Source organism: Triplophysa rosa, linkage group LG21 (genome assembly GCF_024868665.1).
Source record: "Triplophysa rosa linkage group LG21, Trosa_1v2, whole genome shotgun sequence".
Classification (NCBI taxonomy): Eukaryota; Metazoa; Chordata; class Actinopteri; order Cypriniformes; family Nemacheilidae; genus Triplophysa; species Triplophysa rosa.
Genome location: NC_079910.1, coordinates 1,680,718 through 1,697,627, shown reverse-complemented (window position 1 = coordinate 1,697,627; position 16,910 = coordinate 1,680,718). Strand labels below are relative to the sequence as shown.

The following is a 16,910-nucleotide window of genomic DNA, read 5'->3' as shown; positions in this document are numbered from 1 at the left end:
ACTGAAGAAATTAAAAACAAAATATAACTACAAGAATGAGTTTATCTTTATGATGCAAACAAAAATGAATCCATGATGGTTGTTGCAGAATATAAGACGATTCTTCTGTGTACTGAAATATTCACAGACCATAATGAATAGCTTTTCCCAAAAAGCCCTAAAAATTTCAACAAAAATTAAAAACTTAAACTTTAGAAATGGTCATTCTGAACTGAAGTGTTTAGCCATAGTTAAATGAACATACAGTGAAAATAAAACAAACCTGCTAGCAAAGACTTAATGTTGTATCAATGTTAACCTGGTTATTCCCAACATAGATGCAACATTAAATCATTTATCAATTAATAGGATCGTACTATATTCTTTTCAGCAAATATCAGCGATATCTGAAACCAAATATATACCAGCTAATAATGATCCGTGTCTAATGTCTGGTGATATCATGAACTCAGTCTGTAACAGTGACTTTGTTTAAAATTTAATTCTCACGTTCAGTCGTTTCCAAAACCACAAACGCAAAGTTATCCACGGAAGCCATAAAACTAAATATCTACTGACATAACACAAAGCAAAGGCTTTTCCTTTTTCACAACAACTTCACTCAAAGGAAAACTTTCACACTCTGAATCACATTTCATTCAAATTGACTGATGAGTTCGATGGCGTCGAGGTTTCGCTCTTGCAGGAAGATCACCAAAAGAGAGCGTTCGGCTGGTGGCATCAGAATCGGGCTCCGCTCTTGGTTCAGATATTTCTGAAGTCTCAGATCTTAGAGGGACTTTGAGTCTCAGAGGGCCGGCGCTTGACAGACGTTCAGTCAGTGGAAAAGAGGTCTCCGGCGGACGGGAGCGGGGCGAGACCACCGGTCACATTAGGTAGGAGAGACAGGTCTGGAAGACTTTGGATGTGGGATTTAAGTTCCTTGCGCACTTGTGTGACCCGAGCGAGTTTTTGCTTGAATTCCTGCAATAAAAATCAAACAATGAACGCATGAATCCATCGCTCAACATGGTCCCGGTCCTTTCATGGAATGACTCCGTACGGAAATGAGAGAAGTCTCTCTTACCTCCAGTTTCTTCTCCCTCTCGCTGAGCGCTTCTTTCTGGCTTTGGATGTATTCCGTTAGCATACGGGCTAGCTGCCGTCGGTCTTCTAACTCGGCCGCCAGACGTCCGTTATACTCGGCCAGCAGGAGACACGCCTCATCTACAGTCTTCGAGAGTTTATCTGCTGCCAGCTTATCTGCCAAATGAAGAAAGGTCGAGTCGACTCACGGTCTATTCTAGTGTTCAAATACCCACCCATCTGAAAGTCGCTGTGGATAAAAGCTCATTTTCAAGGTCAAAACGAAAATAAACCCCAACAGAACCCGATCAAAACCAGAACGAATAAGAGCCTGATGTGCACCTGGACCTCTGACTGGATTTGATCAAGATCTGCACTTCATCAGGACGCTTACAGAAGAATTCCGATTAGTTTGTTGATTCTCAACCCTACCTGTGATCTTCTCCAGAAGAGAGACGTCCTGCACTTCCTGCGGCAGGGAGGCGATCTTCTGTCTCACGGCTGCATCGCCGGATGCAGCGTTCTCCAGATCCTGAAGGGCTTTCACCAGTTCCTCCGTCTGTGGAGTAAAATCCCTTTAATGCAACACTTGTGATATCTTACGCACAGCCGTGAGCACTCGTCAGTAAAATTCAACAGGTCAAATCACTTCTGATGAAATGCCCGGGACATTCGTACCAGCTGAGGAGCAGCAGCATCAGTCTCTTGTGGAGAATACTGAGCCCTGTAATCATCATCTTCCTCCTCCTCCTCTTCCTCTTGGATCTTCTGGTAGCTTCTCTTTAAGTTTTTCCTCCCATCTAACACAAGAAAGCACATCTTTGGATGCAATATAAAGTTTGGACAGATTTAGCATAACTTCACGAGGCTCATCCTGAGACGGCAGTGGGCAGCGTGCTGACCTGCAGGCTTGTGTTTAGGGCTGTCCGAATCCTCGATGGCCAATTTGAGCTGCTGTATGAAGTCCGAACGGTAGAGGCTTCGCTCCTGCCAGATATTCAACAGCCTCTCCATGGACCTTTTACAGTTGTCATCTCCATCCCTGCTGGAGGAAACCAGAGCGAAAGTCAGTTCAACGGAGAGATTCGTTCTACTGAGAACAGCACACGTGATAATGTCAGGGGGTTTTACCTCGCCACGTGTGAATAGGCATCAACCAACACGCTTTCAAAGTCTTTGGTGAACTCCGGGCCCTTTTTCTTACTGTTCTGAATCACGTCATTCGCCAGATAGAGAAACGTCAACTTCCTGCTGGTCTTAGCTGAACAACACACGGAACAAAAAAAGAAATGAATAATATTGATGGGAAACATGTTCACATTTAAAAACAAGCCGTACTATATACTAGAGTAAAATACGAGAACATAATTGTGCTAGCGTGTGATAGGGCTGCTCGATTATGACAAAAATCATAATCACGGTTATTTTGGCCAATATTGAGATCCTGATTATTTAACATGATTACTCACTAAGTTTTAAAACAACATAGAAAAATAAAAAAACTTGGTTTTCAAACTGTGAATTCAACTGAAAAATAAATGTAAAGAAATAGCACAGCTGAACAACTGTAAAGGAAGGGGGTGCGCTGTGGATTTATACCACAAGAAAAGAGATGATCCTTGCCAAATGGAATGCCGCACAATAATCGTTTTACGTCGATTATTTTGTTTTTGTAATTGTTGAAGACCAAAATTGACGATTACAATTATTTTCGATTAATTGCACAGCCCTAGCGTGTGAGCAAGGTAAGATGAATCAGCGTTGGGAATATTGTGTTGATTGTGTTTTGGAGTGAAAACGTGTCTCACCCTTCTTCAGCTCTCTGTGCCACACTTTCACGATGAGCGAGGAGTGTTTGCGATGGTGAATGATCCACAGCGAGAGAGTCTGAACGCTCTGCTGCGAGTTACTCAACTCTGAGAGCTTCTTCTCCAGAGCAGACTCCGAGAAAGACGACATCTCCCCCAAACCCCTGAGAAAACACAAAACACAGTGAGCCAATCACACTTGAGAAACTTTAGGAGGAGTTCACGGTGCAGTGTCTAACATTTACGATCATATATGACAGTTCATATACAGTAACATGTCAAACAGTGCCAAACATGTGACATACTTTCTATTATTGATCAATCTAGAAGGGAACTATCAAGTGTGTAAAACAGAAACTGAAACCAGTCACAGCATCTTTTTTCTTATCCATGTCAATTATGCCCTCAAATAATGACGTTAAAACTGGCCATATACACACACACCACATGCATAAAGTAAATAATAGATTATAGTTATATCCACCTATAATTTAAGAGTTTTCCGTGGTAACAGAAGCTTCCAGAACACAGAAAAACAAAATCAAGTAAAAGAATCTACATACATATGTAAAATTGTCAAACATATTTACAAAATACATGCACATAGAATACAAGCACAGATATTAATGTGACATACCGCAACTATGTACTTTTTTTAAAAATATATATAGAACTATATGCTCCAGTGTTGCACATGATTATTTTAAACAAAACCAAAACTATACGTGTTCTTACATTACAGTTACACTGTACAGGTAAAACTTTATTAAATACTTTGTTTACATTACAAAAATGCAACAAAGTCATCATAAGCACACGAATTCGAACAAATAAACACTACATAACATAGAAATTAAAAACTGATCGTTACCTGTCTGCAGTTTCGGACGCTTAATCTGGATTTAACTCACTACAACACAAAACACGCCGGAAACACTCTGATGTGATGTCACCGCTGACCGGAAGCGCGCTGCAGCTCGAGATAGCAACAGATCGGGGTCGGTGCGATATAAACTCGCGCGTTTATTCCTCGAAACTTGTGCAGGTTGTGTGAAATGAACACGATGCGATTCTGCTGCAAGTTATGGCTGATAAACAAACGAGCGTCGCGCCGCATGACGTCATCGGGACGCGCGGGAGAGAGCGGCAGAGCGCGCGACGTGCTCAGCAGTCACCGCACAGCACTGTAGTGCACACTGCACAGCGTGATTTAGGGTCATGTGTGTTCTTTTGAGAACTGTCATAGAAGGAAATGAAGAGTTTAGTGGCTCTATGAGTTTGGATCTGTTTATCTGATGTTGATCATGACGCTGTTGTTGGATTGAACCAATCAAAGTAAGCGTTACTATTACATACTGTACATTTTTGATTCATTTAAACTCACTTCATGATAATAAAATAACCTACCTTGCTTTAATGAACAATACGAGTTCTTATGGGGTTTATTACAAATGTTTATCATTAAACCAGATTCCTTTCTGTAGTGTGTTTTGGGTCTTATTCCAGCAGGATTTAATGGTGTTCTGTTGGTAAACTTCTTTAATGGTTTCTATTGTTTTTTTCAGCAGGGATCCCTGACCACTCTGCTGAAAAAAAATAGAAACCATTAAAGAAGTTATAATGGTTTTGATGGTTTAAAGGGATTTGTATAGGTTTTAAACTATAATGGTTCTACTGGTATGTGATGGAATCTATTGGTGGGATGTTTCATTCTACTGGAATAATGCCCAAAACACACTAGAAAAATGAATTTTGTAATGGTTTTAATGGAAAAGCTAATGGTTCATAATGGTATTGTAATGGAAACCAATAGAATTTATGTAATGGTTTCTATTGGGTTTCTATAGTTTTTTTCAGCAGGGCAACATAACCAGTAGAGACCATTATTGTTTCCATTAAAAATTCCCTTATAGCCATTAAACCTATTAGAGGTTCTCTGATGGTTTCTAGTGTTGACATACATTTTTGTCATTTTATTTGTTAATGGCAATGTGTCATAGATAGCCAAAATACCATAAAGAGACCCAACACATTACCAGTAGAGACCATTATATTTTTCATTAAAACCAAAACAATTGCTGTTATGATGATAATTAAATATTATAATTCAAATAGAATCTGGTGATTTTCAGCAGGGTAAATTTCTTTGTTACATGCAATTCTTTTGTAATTGGTTGAATTTTCATGTGTCTTACGCATGTCTCTATAATCTCCTTCACAGACCTCATAACACACATGGAGAATGGCTGAACATCAGATCGACGACCCCAAAATTGCATTTGCGTATCTCCGCCCATCCTGCGTTCTTCTCACCAAACAACCCACGGTTGCTAACGTGAAGACTCTCAGCGGTCACCTCCGCGACGTGAGCGATGGAGCCCTCCAGCAACTCCAAGACTACATCTTCTTCCCGCTCAGATTCGTCCTCAAAACCCCCGGCCCGAAGCGTGAGGCTCTCATCCAGGCGGTCATGGAAGCCACGTCCTACGTCCTGGAGAACACTTGCGTTCAGCGTTGGGAATCTCTGCGGGATCTGTTCTCTGAGCTGTGCCTTTGTCTCTGTTCCCCAAGAGACCCGGGAAAGCCGGCCGCGACCTCAGAGGAGCTGAAGCTCGCCGTCCTCGGGTGCCTGGACACCCTCCTGCATTCTGCATACGGAGATATCGTATTCAAGCTTTATGAGCCGAGCATGTTACCTGGACTCGGAGCGGCCGTGTCGTTGCTTCTTGCGATCGCCGAGCAGGAGAAAGCCAGGGGGGTCCAGACAGCTTCTCTTAAATGTCTACTGTGTCTGTTTCAGCAGTGCGACTGCACGCAGGATCACGTTGAGCCGGGACCGAACCAGAGGGGTCTGCTGGGTCGGGCTTTAGCCACGTTTCTGCCCGGCATCTGTCGTGCCCTGACTCACGTGATTGGCGGAGACGTCAGACAGGGGCATGTGGTGACGCTGAAGGCCATGAGAGTCTGGTACAGATCGGTAGCCTTGGTGATGGCTGATGAACAGATTGGGAATGTTGGTGATGATGTATCCGGCGGTAAGTTTGAGGGGGTCGAGGAACTCATTGTTAAGAGGACTCCATCCTGGCGCAAGAACACATCCCAACGCCTTTCAGTGGTCCTACAAAAGATTATTTCTTGCACTTCGGCACATCCCCACTGGAAAGTGAGACTGGAGTTAGTCAATCTGTCTCACGTCCTCCTCTCGCACTGCAGCCGGTCTTTGGGGGAATGTGTCGGTCCTCTGTTGGAAGCGTTGGTGGGTGCCGTCAACGATGAGGAGACAGAAGTTAAAAACAGATGTGACGTTGTGTTGCGTGAAGTTGCACAGAGAAGCCAAGTCAACGGCGGGCAGGACTTCACTGGCGTCCTCTCCGAGAACCTTCACAGCCTGGTGTCGTCTCTACCTCGTCTCATGAGAACTACAGACGATCAACGCAAGCTCTTCACGCTCAACGTGTTTCTTGGTTACCTCCAGATTCTCGGACCCAAAGTGGATGCTGTACTCACATCAGCGGTCCATCTAGAACGCATCTCTAAAGCGCTGATGCAAGTGTTGGAGCTGGATGTAACGGATGTGAAGATCATCGAGGACAGAACTCTTACTCCTTCCACAGACCTCGGACCTGACGTGCACCGTTTACAGCCGCAGAAGAAATATTTTCTCTACTTCACAGATGATAAGATATTCTCAGCGCTCAGAAAGATCTGTTGGATGTTGGGCTACTACGGGAACCTTTACCTTCTCGTCGACCGCTTCATGGAACTGTACAAGGAGTCTTCTGTTTACAGAAAACAGGCCGCTTTGGTTCTGAACGAGATCCTCGTGGGTGTGGCGGGCATCGGCGTGAAGATGAACGTTTCGGAGCGTTCGAGATCAAATCGAGAGGAAATCAAATCTTCAGTCGTGTCCGTCATTGAAGAGTACATCAGTTTTAATAACTGGCATCTTCCCACAGTGTCTCAGGACTTGGATGATGAAACTCACGGGACACTTGAGTCTCCAGTTTTTACAAATCCTGATAAAAAACGTTTTCAGTTACTTCCAGCCTCCAGAAGTCCCACAATCCACCAGCTGAACAGCAACATCTGGCAGATCTCCATCCAGCTGGAGGGCATCGGTGGTTTCGCTTTAGCCCTAGGCCTTGATTTCCGTCTGCTTCTTATGACGTCGCTCTACCCCGTGCTGGAGAAAGCTGGCGACGAGTCGCTTCTCATCAGCCAATCGGCTTCCAGCGCCATGTGTGACATCTGCGAGGCTTGCGGTTACGGTTCGCCCAAAGATCTGGTGATTCAAAACTCAGACTACCTTCTGAATGATGTTTCTCTGAACCTGGCTCGACCCAACGCTCACCCGCACGCTCCCAGAGTTCTGGCGGTGATGCTTGCTCAATCGGACGCGAGTCTGCTGCCTCTGGTGGCTGATGTGGTGCAGGACGTGTTGACGGCTCTCGATCTCAGTTATGATCAGAAGACGCCGCAGTTCTGTGCTGTGTTGCATTCACTCATGAAAGCGCTCGGTCAGAATTACTCACTCTTGACTTTACACTGATATCACCCAGAATTTCTAAACATAGATTTGTTTTATTGTCTTAATTTTGTGTCTTATAATTGTCATCCAAACATCTTATATGCAGTGAGGTGGTTTCCCAGCAATACTGGACACCAGAAGCCCAACAGCACAGAGACTCGAGGTGAAGACTGTGTGAACCTGAAGACATTTCTCTTGAATTATAAGAAACAGAAGGAGCTTTCAGAAGGGATTGGAGTAGAAGAGGAAGATCCTGATGATCTAGGTTTGTGATTTTATATTGTATTTTAACATGTATAATGGTTGTTTGCTAAGGCAAGCATTCTTATATAAGTTCTCTCATATTTTAGGTTCTTCAGAAAATGCCTTAGCAACCAACCATGACATCCTAGAAACTCCTTAGCAACCACCCATGACATCCTAGAAACTCCTTAGCAACCAACCATGACATTCTAGAAACGCCTTAGCAATCACCCATGACATTCTAGAAAAGCCTTAGCAACCACCCATGACATCCTAGAAACTCCTTAGCAACCACCCATGACATCCTAGAAACGCCTTAGCAACCACCCATGACATTCTAGAAATTCCTTAGCAACCACCCATGACATTACAAAAATTCCTTACCAACCACCCATGACATCTTAGAAACCCCTTAGCAACCACCCACGACATCCTAGAGACTCCTTAGCAACCACTCATGAAATCCTAGAAACACCTTAACAACCACTCATGACATTTTAAAAACGCCTTAGCAACCACCCATGACATCCTAGAAACACCTTAGCAACCACCCATGACATCCTAGAAACGCCTTCGCAACCACTCAGGACATTGTAGAAATACCCTAGCCTAGCCTAGCCTAGTAATAACCCAGGACATAGTAGAAATACTCTAGTGACCACCAAGAACATGATAGAAATGTCCTAGCAACCCCCCTTCCCCCCAGAACACTATAAAAACTCCTTAGAAACCATAACCATGGAAACTAAATAGCCACCATCCAGAAAACCATAGTAACAACCTAGCAACAGGCTAACAACCATGCAGAACACCATAGCAACCATCAAGCAACAAGCCACAACCCACTAGCATCGTCACAGTGAGTTTTACAAATGCTAACACACATTTTGTAAAGGTAATAAACTAGGAAAACATTGCAGTATAAAAATGTGTGAAGCAGTCGTTCCTGATAGTTTCATGAGGAGTGCAGATGAAGCTGAGATGTGTGTTTTATCTGAAGCAGTTTGTGTCTCACAGAGGTCATAAAGCAGAATGATGAGGTTTCAGGTCAATAAAGCATCAGCCCAGAGTCGAACTCCCCGAGCAATCTTCATTCACGTTTCCCTCATTACACCGCTGCTGATTTAAAGATAAATCCACTTGTTATTTCAGTTTGAGCCTTAATAATCCTGCTGCGACGGAGCGTCTGCATGATGTCTGGCTCACATTCACCATATAAACATGTCGAGACTAATAACTAAATAATACATTCAATATGAAAACTTGTATCTATGCGCAGATGTCTCTCCCTCGACATTAACACCTGATGAAGACATGGACGGTCCAGCTGTGAAAGAAGAACGTCCTCTTCACGTTCAGATTGCAAAAGACGTCATGGAGCGATGCGTCCACCTGCTGTCAGACTCCAGTCTGAGAACACGACTCAAGGTTTTCTGTTTACTTCACCGTGAGATGTTGTCAAAGAGTTTGACTTGAAATGTGTGTGAGAGCATTGTGTGTGTGTGAAATAAAATGCGTGTGCTGTCGTTGCAGGTGTTGGACATTCTGGAGTTGTGTGTGTGTGTTTTGTGTGAGAACGAGAACGAGCTTCTTCCCATGGTGCACCGGTGCTGGCCTGCTCTCCTCCACCGTCTGACCAGCGACGATCCTCTCGCCATCCCACAAGCCTTCAGGGTGAGATGAGTGTCTCTCTCTCTCTCTCTCTCTCTCTCTCCTCATGTGTTTCTCTGTCTCACCCACTTCCTCTCTCTCTCTCTCTCTCTCCCTCTCTGTGTCTGTACAGGTGTTGTGCGTTCTGGGCGAGACGTGTGGAGATTTCCTCAGGAAGCGGGTGTCTCAGGAGGTCCTGCCCCGGCTCACGTCCAGTCTGGTGAAGCAGGCGGAGATCAGCGGGCGATCCGGTCCCGTCCACACACACACACTGGCATATAAACTACAGCTGGCTGTGCTGCAGGGTCTCGGACCGCTGTGTGTCAAACTCAACCTCAGTGAGTATGAGCATCTCTGCATACTGACGCAGCTCGCTACTGATATACATGATCACATCATCTATTGGAATAAAAATAAATAAACAATGCTATCACTTATTTCATCTGAATTTGACTGGAAATGAAATATTTACAATATTGTCATACATGTAGCATCAACGCAAAATCACGGTTATACCAGTATGTTGTGACACCCCAATACTAAGTGTGCATCTGTTGAACACTAGATGGCACACTTACTCAAAGTAAGCACGCAGCTGTTTAAGACATCTTAAGATGACCTGTGTCTCATCTGTGCTGGACAACTGTTGACTGCTATCCACACCAACACATTTCAAGACAAATCGTAAATTCATACATGGGTAAAATTCATCTTAGTGCACAAATTTAAAGAACGCATACTTTGGATTTTTGATCCAACATTTTCACAAATTCACAGTCAAGTGTGTCCAAACTCTATACGAACTAACAATGGTTGAACTGCAAATAGAACCAAAAAAACTTCTCTTACTGTAGTTAAACCATAGTAAGCACAAATTTAAAATGGTTATGAGACCATAGTATCATCATAGTATTTGTGGTAAAACTGGTAATCAATCTGTCAGAAACATGGTTACTAAAATCACCATAGTGATTTTCATAAGGGTGTGTCACAGAATAACAGACACACTTCCTGCTTTATTTTCTCCACCGGCTATAGTGTTTCACCTCTCACTGCCACGTTTCTATTCTACCTCTCTCTCTCTCTCTCTCTCTCTCTCTCGCTCGCTCGTCCCTCTGCACACCCCTTCATTTTTCTTGAGTAATGAGGCTCTACATCATGCTGTTTAATTAATTAATGAGGATAATGCTGCCATGGAGGCTATTAGAATATATTACAGCATCTGCGCTCATTACCATGCAGATGTGCATTGTTTGCATTGTTCCAGTGAATTTGGAGTCGCAGGTTCTAAATACTCCAGAGAAATACAGGAGCGTTCGCAGAAAAGAGAAATGGAATTGTTATCGGTCCAATTAGGGCACACATTAAGCTGTATAAATGTCATTGCATTAAATAACTAAAAATCAAACCAAACTGTGTTTGTTTTAATGCACACACTTTAATACACATGTTGCACAAAGGCTTTAAAGGTAAAAGTCATTAAATCATCATGAAATAATAAGAGAAAATCAATTCTTTTTGCTGTTGCTTGATGGCCAATTTGAGTCAATTTGCATACTTCAGTTTAGCATTAAAGTCCCAGTGAAATTAAAAATGACAATTCTTATTTTTTCATGAAATATTGCAGCGTTTATAGTAAATAGCTTATCAATGTGGGTAATTTTCTTTTTAAAATTCGGGTGCTCTAATAATCTTCAGTTAAAATCTGAAAATGCACTTCCGCCCTGAAATGACGATCCATCTCAAATGACGTATGTTAGACGGCTTGGGCGGAGCATCCGTTAACTCCTCTGCTGCTGCCAGTTTCATTTCAGAATCAATGCAACAGATGTTTTCACACATCCAATCAATTCGCAGTGAAAAACACAAGCTACGCCCACTCATTTTCTTCCTTTGAAATTCCTTTTCACTCGGAAATGTGTCAGAATAAGGAAGTAAAGTAGTATGTAGTAAGACTATAATATTGATTCTACAGAAATTCTTCTGCAAGAATTTGCATGCAAGTATTAATTATTAATCCATTCATTACCTCGAAATGTAACTCACTTGGATTAAAAGATTGTAAATTATTACCTTTAATATGGAAAGACTCGCTTGTTTATTCTGAATGTTTGTTTGCAGTGGAGGCCGACATGGATCGAATCACCGAAGCCTGTTTTCCATACCTGAGCTGCCGACAACCAATCAAACTGCAGGAGGCGTGTCTTAGGTAACCCAAACCATCCCACAAGCAAAATCACGTTGCACTTCTTTCTTCAAAATCTTCATATATGAAGTGAATTGTTTAGCATCAGGTTTGTAGGTTTGGGATTTTTTATCAGCATGAAAATTTCAGATGAAAATATTTATGAAAAACTAGATCTCAGATCCTATATATTCACCATTTCAAGAATTTTGAATCACTGTTGGTTTCTCCTCTAGTTCATTGAATAAATGATCACACCACAGGACCATTATCAGTACAAATATTCGTCTCTCATTTATCATGAGCTCATAAAAGCTACTAACAATTATACAGGAATTATCACAATGCCGTTTCGAATGGTTTTAGATGGAATTTAGACTTCACTAACATTATCTGACCAGTTGACCAGTAATATGTAACTGCATTACAAATTAAACTTAAACCACTGTCTGCATTTTCATTTATGAATTTGGCAGATGCTTTTATCCAAAGTGACTTCAGTATTTGTGTTCCCGGGGGATGGAACCCGTGACCCTCCCGCTGCTGATGCAACGCTCTGCAAACCCACAAGCGCTCTGATATTCTTCAGCATTAGCATGATTTAGGCTAATAGGTGTTTTTCTTTCTCTGTTAATTCCTCCAGTGTTTTCCGGCACCTGATGGAGTTGGACGCTGATTCGTGCTGGTTGACTCTGAATGAGATCTTCTGTCCTGTATCATACGAGCCTCCTCATCCACACCTGCTGCCCGTGACGCTGAGCGGATCCCACAAGCCCAGGAACGAATTCACAGACAACATCCTGGAATTACTGCGGGAGTTTGATCCCCCGCAGGGGAAGACATGAGATCAGAGGGATTCAGAGGACAAATAACAGTTTCATGAGCTTTACGTGTGAACCGTGAGGCTGATCAAACAAAATGATGACGTACATGTATGATAGGCACATGTCTTCCTCACACAGTTTGTGTTCTTTACAAACGGTTTATCATGCTAATGATCATTAATCTACTTGTTTTTTCAGTAACACTTTACAAAAGATTTCCATTTATGAACGTTAGTTCTTCAGCTCACGTGTTCAGCAGCATTTATTCATCTTTGTTAAATGTTAATACAGTTGCTCATAGTTCATTGTGCATCAGCTAATGTTAACAAATACGCGTTTTGTTTTTTCAAATGCACAAGTAAATGTTAAAGTAAAAGAGGAATAGATGCTGTGGAAGAATTGTTCATTTTTAGTTCGTGTTAATGTTGCTTTTACAAAATAATACATTCATATAAAGATCTTCTTTGAACAGTGTAAGAAGCTCGGTTATTTTATTAGTATTTTCATGATATAATGATTTATTCCAAATGACTGAACACACTTTATGAAGTTACGTGATGTTTTGGAAGGAACTGCGGTTATCATGGTAAGAAAGAGGCTGTGTCTGTGTGTACAAAATATAGATTGTATGTTCATGTATAATCTGTATATTATTTTTATAATAAAAATAAATGTTTCTGAATGTCTTCCGAAGGTTGACCTATTCTCAGGTAAAGGTCTCTTTGATAGCTCAGGTGATTTGATAAGAGTTCTTAGTTGTGTTTGATTTAATCATCGTTTCCTAAAATAGAAATATAAACTGTAATTGTTGAAAGCCATGAAGGTGTAAATGAATGCAGATTGTAGAGGTCAAATAATCTGGATTTGGGTGAATTTGATGAGAAACGTTTGAGTTCATATTGAGATCTTCAATAATATTGACTTGATTGCAGACGAGACGAATCTGAGCTCAGTTTGACACATTGACAAACTCTAACGACAGACACATTTGTGAGATTTCTGACTCTTTTTCTCTTGCAGATTAGAAAAGTTTCTATTTGTGCTCCATTCAAGATCATTGATGTCTAGGAGGATTATTTGAGATATTTAAGAGATCGTCGCTGATTTTTGGGTTGGTTTCTCTAACAGTCTAATAATGTGGGGGTCTGTAATGGGAGTCGCATTAAAGCTGCCTCATATGCTTTGTGTTGGGGTGCTGTGATATCTGCACTGTATTCTGCTATTTATCCTCCTGCCAGAACGGACTCGGACGCTATTATTCACCAGGCCCGAGTGGCACGAGCAGCCGCTTAATGCAATTCCCCCTCGGTCGCTTCTGATAAGTGCGCCAGCGTCATTATGGAGTCAAACCGTTTGACATGAGCTTTGTTTGAGATTCACTGCCGTTTAGGATAACAAGATGAGCGGCGGTGAAGAAATGATGAAGAGTGGAGGTCATATTCAAGGGCGGAAGGTGGAAGAGCCATTTGTTATAACAGAAGGTGCAAAGCGATTTGGTGGTGTTGGTCACGTCACATTGACTTCAGCTTAAACTACTCACTTTTATTGCATTACATAGCTGCTTACTAGTCAAAAATTTGCCGTGGCAAAAACGTTTTTGAAGTTTAGTTTTGTTCGATCATTTTCCGTCATGGTTTTTTTTATTATGCTGCTGTACCTTTAAGAGTTCAGTACATGTATGACCACGTATGGTCATGCCACAATTTCTGAAGTCATTCAATAAATGTGACGGTTGGAGAGCAGAGGTTGATTTGAGAATACTGAAGTCAAATTTATTTTTTAAAGACAAAGGATTGCGTCTTTATAATACACCAAGTTGTATGATCAATGTACAATGTTTTTATTACTGTGATAAAGGCGTACATGAGTGTGAAATCAGTTCTGTAGGATTACTGTAATATACACAATCTGTACATATAGTCTCACTCGACCATAAAATTCAAATAAACCGGAAAGAAAGCAGTCATTAATACCATTAAACATACTGTGACTGCTTTAAAGATCTTTTAAAAGCCGCATAAAAATCACAAAACATAATATTGTTTGTGTGCACCATCTGTCCATTGATAAGACTAAAGCTGAATGAAATATTTGCAGGAAAAGTGGCACTTTTAAATGTGACTCAGACCGGTGCCTTCTACATTATACATGTAAACAATGAGAGTAAATACAGCATGTCAATGTAATTGCTTTCACCGGATGAATAACATTTTACAACTTTTGTCCTGCCCTTTTTTTACTGAATATAAATGGTCAATAAATAAATCTGGGTCATATTTTACCCCAAAACCAAAAGAAAGAAAAAGAAAAAACAAGAAAGTTATTTTGCATCACAGCATAAGAAGCCTAGTCTAAAAACTTTAAGATTCTTTTTCCTGCATTTTGACATTAAAGCACATTTCCTTCCCATGTTTTATTATACCCAACCAGGCATTACTATTAATAGAAATGAGAAATCTGAGGGATTGCAATGTGCTTAAAACTACAATCCGTTAAAAATAAACAAAAATGAGCGAGTACATAAACAATCAGTGTTCAGAACTCTTGCCTTAGCTTACAACAATTCACAAATGTTAGCTCATAATAAGGATGCAATTTATGTAACCTACATAACAGAGATGGCTATAGAAAGGCAAACGCGTTAGACTGCAGTATTAACAAACAAATGTCACAATGCAAAAAACTTCATCAATAGGCTTCATCGTGTTATGCAAAACATATTTATTTATTTACTTTATTGGCTAAATATACGGCACTGACATTTCTCAGTGAGTTTCATCCATCTGTCTACTGTATCAAAACCATCAATCCGCTAAAAACGACCAAAGAGGTGTCTGATTTGGTTGCTTTGCTTAGCAAATATTAGAAAGATTTGTGTCATGCACTCGCTGTTCTGAACTCGCTGTTGTTTTATACACAAATATACATCTTGTGTTAAGGTTTAGGGGTTTGAAGGACTAAGGGATGGTGGTGGTTTTGGGTTCTTGGCGTGACGGGGTGTGGGGAGGTGTGAGTGGAACTAAGAGCAGGATTTTAAAGTGCACAACTCTCCGTGCAGTCAGTGTTACTGTCATCAGCGGACCTCTTCCTGAGCTCTCGACCGGCTTTGTGGTGGCCGTGATGGGTAGACTGGTGTTTGTGGTGCCCAGACTGCAGAAGTTCCTCCGGCGACGCTGCTCCCTGCTGGGATGGAGGCGCGGCGTTCCCCTCGCCCTGCTCCACCTGCAGGTATGCCCGGACGTGATGGTGACGCAGCATGCTGTCGCTAAAGTCGATGACACGGCATTCATATGTTCCCTCGTCTGATGGCTTCACGTTGGACAGACGCAGTTTGTGGGAGATGTTGCTACCCGCAACCTTCACCACCTACAGAGAACGGAGAGGATATTCTTCAGCTGTGAGATGTTAAAAACTGACCCGTCAGTGCATTACATAATGAATAAGCCTCATGCGTTGACTTCACCCACTGAATATGGCGAATTAAACCGGACTCCAGCTGATTTGGGTAGAAGCTGCAGTTATCAGATCTCTAGGTTACACTTTATTTTACGTGTTACAGCGTAGTTATACATTTAAGTACTGAGTAATAATAATTAACTACATGTACTTACTATAGGGTTAGGGTGTGGTTTAGGGGTAGTTACATGTAATTATGCATAATGTGTAGTAAATACCATAGTAAATACATGTGTAACAAGGGCACCGTAAAATAAAGTGTTACCGCATTTTATTTTAAGAAGGCATACATCAGATCTGCAACAGCCTTCGAAGCACATTAACTACAGGAAATGTTTTGGTAAAGGAACTTGAGTCACACATCAACAAACAAAGCCTTACGGCATTGTTTTTCTTCAGCAGCAGTTTTTGTTCTTTTTTTAACTACCCTATATTTCCATGTACTGTGGGCTAAAACGAGGCCCTGAGGGAGATTGAGACCCCACTTTGCCTCCTTATGAGAGAAGCAGTGCAGACGCTGAGGGCCAGCATGAGGCTACAGCGGTGAACAGCAGTGACATGCAGTGGTGAACAGCAGCAACGTGCAGCAGCGAACGGCAGTGAAATGCAGCGGTGGATAGCAGCGACATGCAGTGGTGGAGACCAGTGACATGCAGCAGCGAAAAGCAGCATCCTGCAGCAGTGGAGAGCCGTGGCATGCAGCGGCGAACAGCAGAGACCTGCAGCGGCGAACAGAGGCAAAATGCAGCTGTGACCGGAAGAGACATGCAACGGTTGAGAGCAGTGGCATGCAGCAGCAAGCAGCAGAGACATGCAGCGGCGAGCAGAGGCAACATGAAACGGGGTAACGTAGTGACATGCAGTGACATAAACAGTGACATGCAGCGGTGAACAGCAGTGACATGCAGCGACGGAGAACAGCGACGATGCTGCTGTGACCGGCAGAGACATGCAACGGTGGAGAGCAGTGGCATGCAGCAGCAAGCAGCAGAGACATGCAGAGGTTGAGAACAGTGACATGCTGCTGTGAACAGCGGTGACATGCAGCGGTAAATTGTAGTGACATGCAACAGTGAACAGCGGTGACATGCAGCGGTAAATTGTAGTGACATGCAACAGTGAACAGCGGTGACATGCAGCTGTGGAGAGCA

The 16,910-nt window shown here is 42.2% G+C and overlaps 3 protein-coding genes across 4 annotated transcripts in view; 1 reads left to right on the top strand and 2 right to left on the bottom strand.

Annotated features, from left to right (window-relative positions):
- Positions 1–465: 465 nt before the first annotated feature.
- On the bottom strand, positions 466–4,154 carry rprd1b (regulation of nuclear pre-mRNA domain containing 1B). 2 transcript variants are annotated; one of them, XM_057363437.1, is made up of 8 exons: positions 3,745–4,154; positions 2,874–3,037; positions 2,197–2,326; positions 1,968–2,110; positions 1,744–1,865; positions 1,498–1,624; positions 1,067–1,242; positions 466–963 (listed from the first exon to the last, which is right to left on the bottom strand). In XM_057363437.1, the coding sequence occupies exons 2-8, from the start codon at positions 3,022–3,024 to the stop codon at positions 814–816; spliced, it is 999 nt and encodes a 332-aa protein (XP_057219420.1). In that variant the 5' UTR covers positions 3,025–3,037; positions 3,745–4,154; the 3' UTR covers positions 466–813. The 2 variants fall into 2 exon arrangements, with proteins under 2 accessions (XP_057219420.1, XP_057219421.1); XM_057363438.1 differs by having other exon boundaries at positions 1,968–2,107.
- tti1 (TELO2 interacting protein 1) lies at positions 4,093–13,012 on the top strand. The gene is made up of 8 exons (XM_057363426.1): positions 4,093–4,208; positions 5,095–7,390; positions 7,508–7,666; positions 8,924–9,072; positions 9,178–9,318; positions 9,428–9,632; positions 11,416–11,503; positions 12,123–13,012. The coding sequence occupies exons 2-8, from the start codon at positions 5,116–5,118 to the stop codon at positions 12,322–12,324; spliced, it is 3,219 nt and encodes a 1,072-aa protein (XP_057219409.1). The 5' UTR covers positions 4,093–4,208; positions 5,095–5,115; the 3' UTR covers positions 12,325–13,012.
- Positions 13,013–14,038: 1,026 nt separating this feature from the next.
- The window catches only part of LOC130572033 (V-set and transmembrane domain-containing protein 2-like protein), a 31,154-nt gene continuing 28,282 nt past the window's right edge, over positions 14,039–16,910 (bottom strand). Inside the window, exon 4 of the mRNA XM_057363439.1 lies at positions 14,039–15,669. Coding sequence (XP_057219422.1) covers positions 15,337–15,669 — 333 coding nt within the window. The 3' untranslated portion in view covers positions 14,039–15,336. The remainder of the gene's footprint in view (positions 15,670–16,910) is intronic.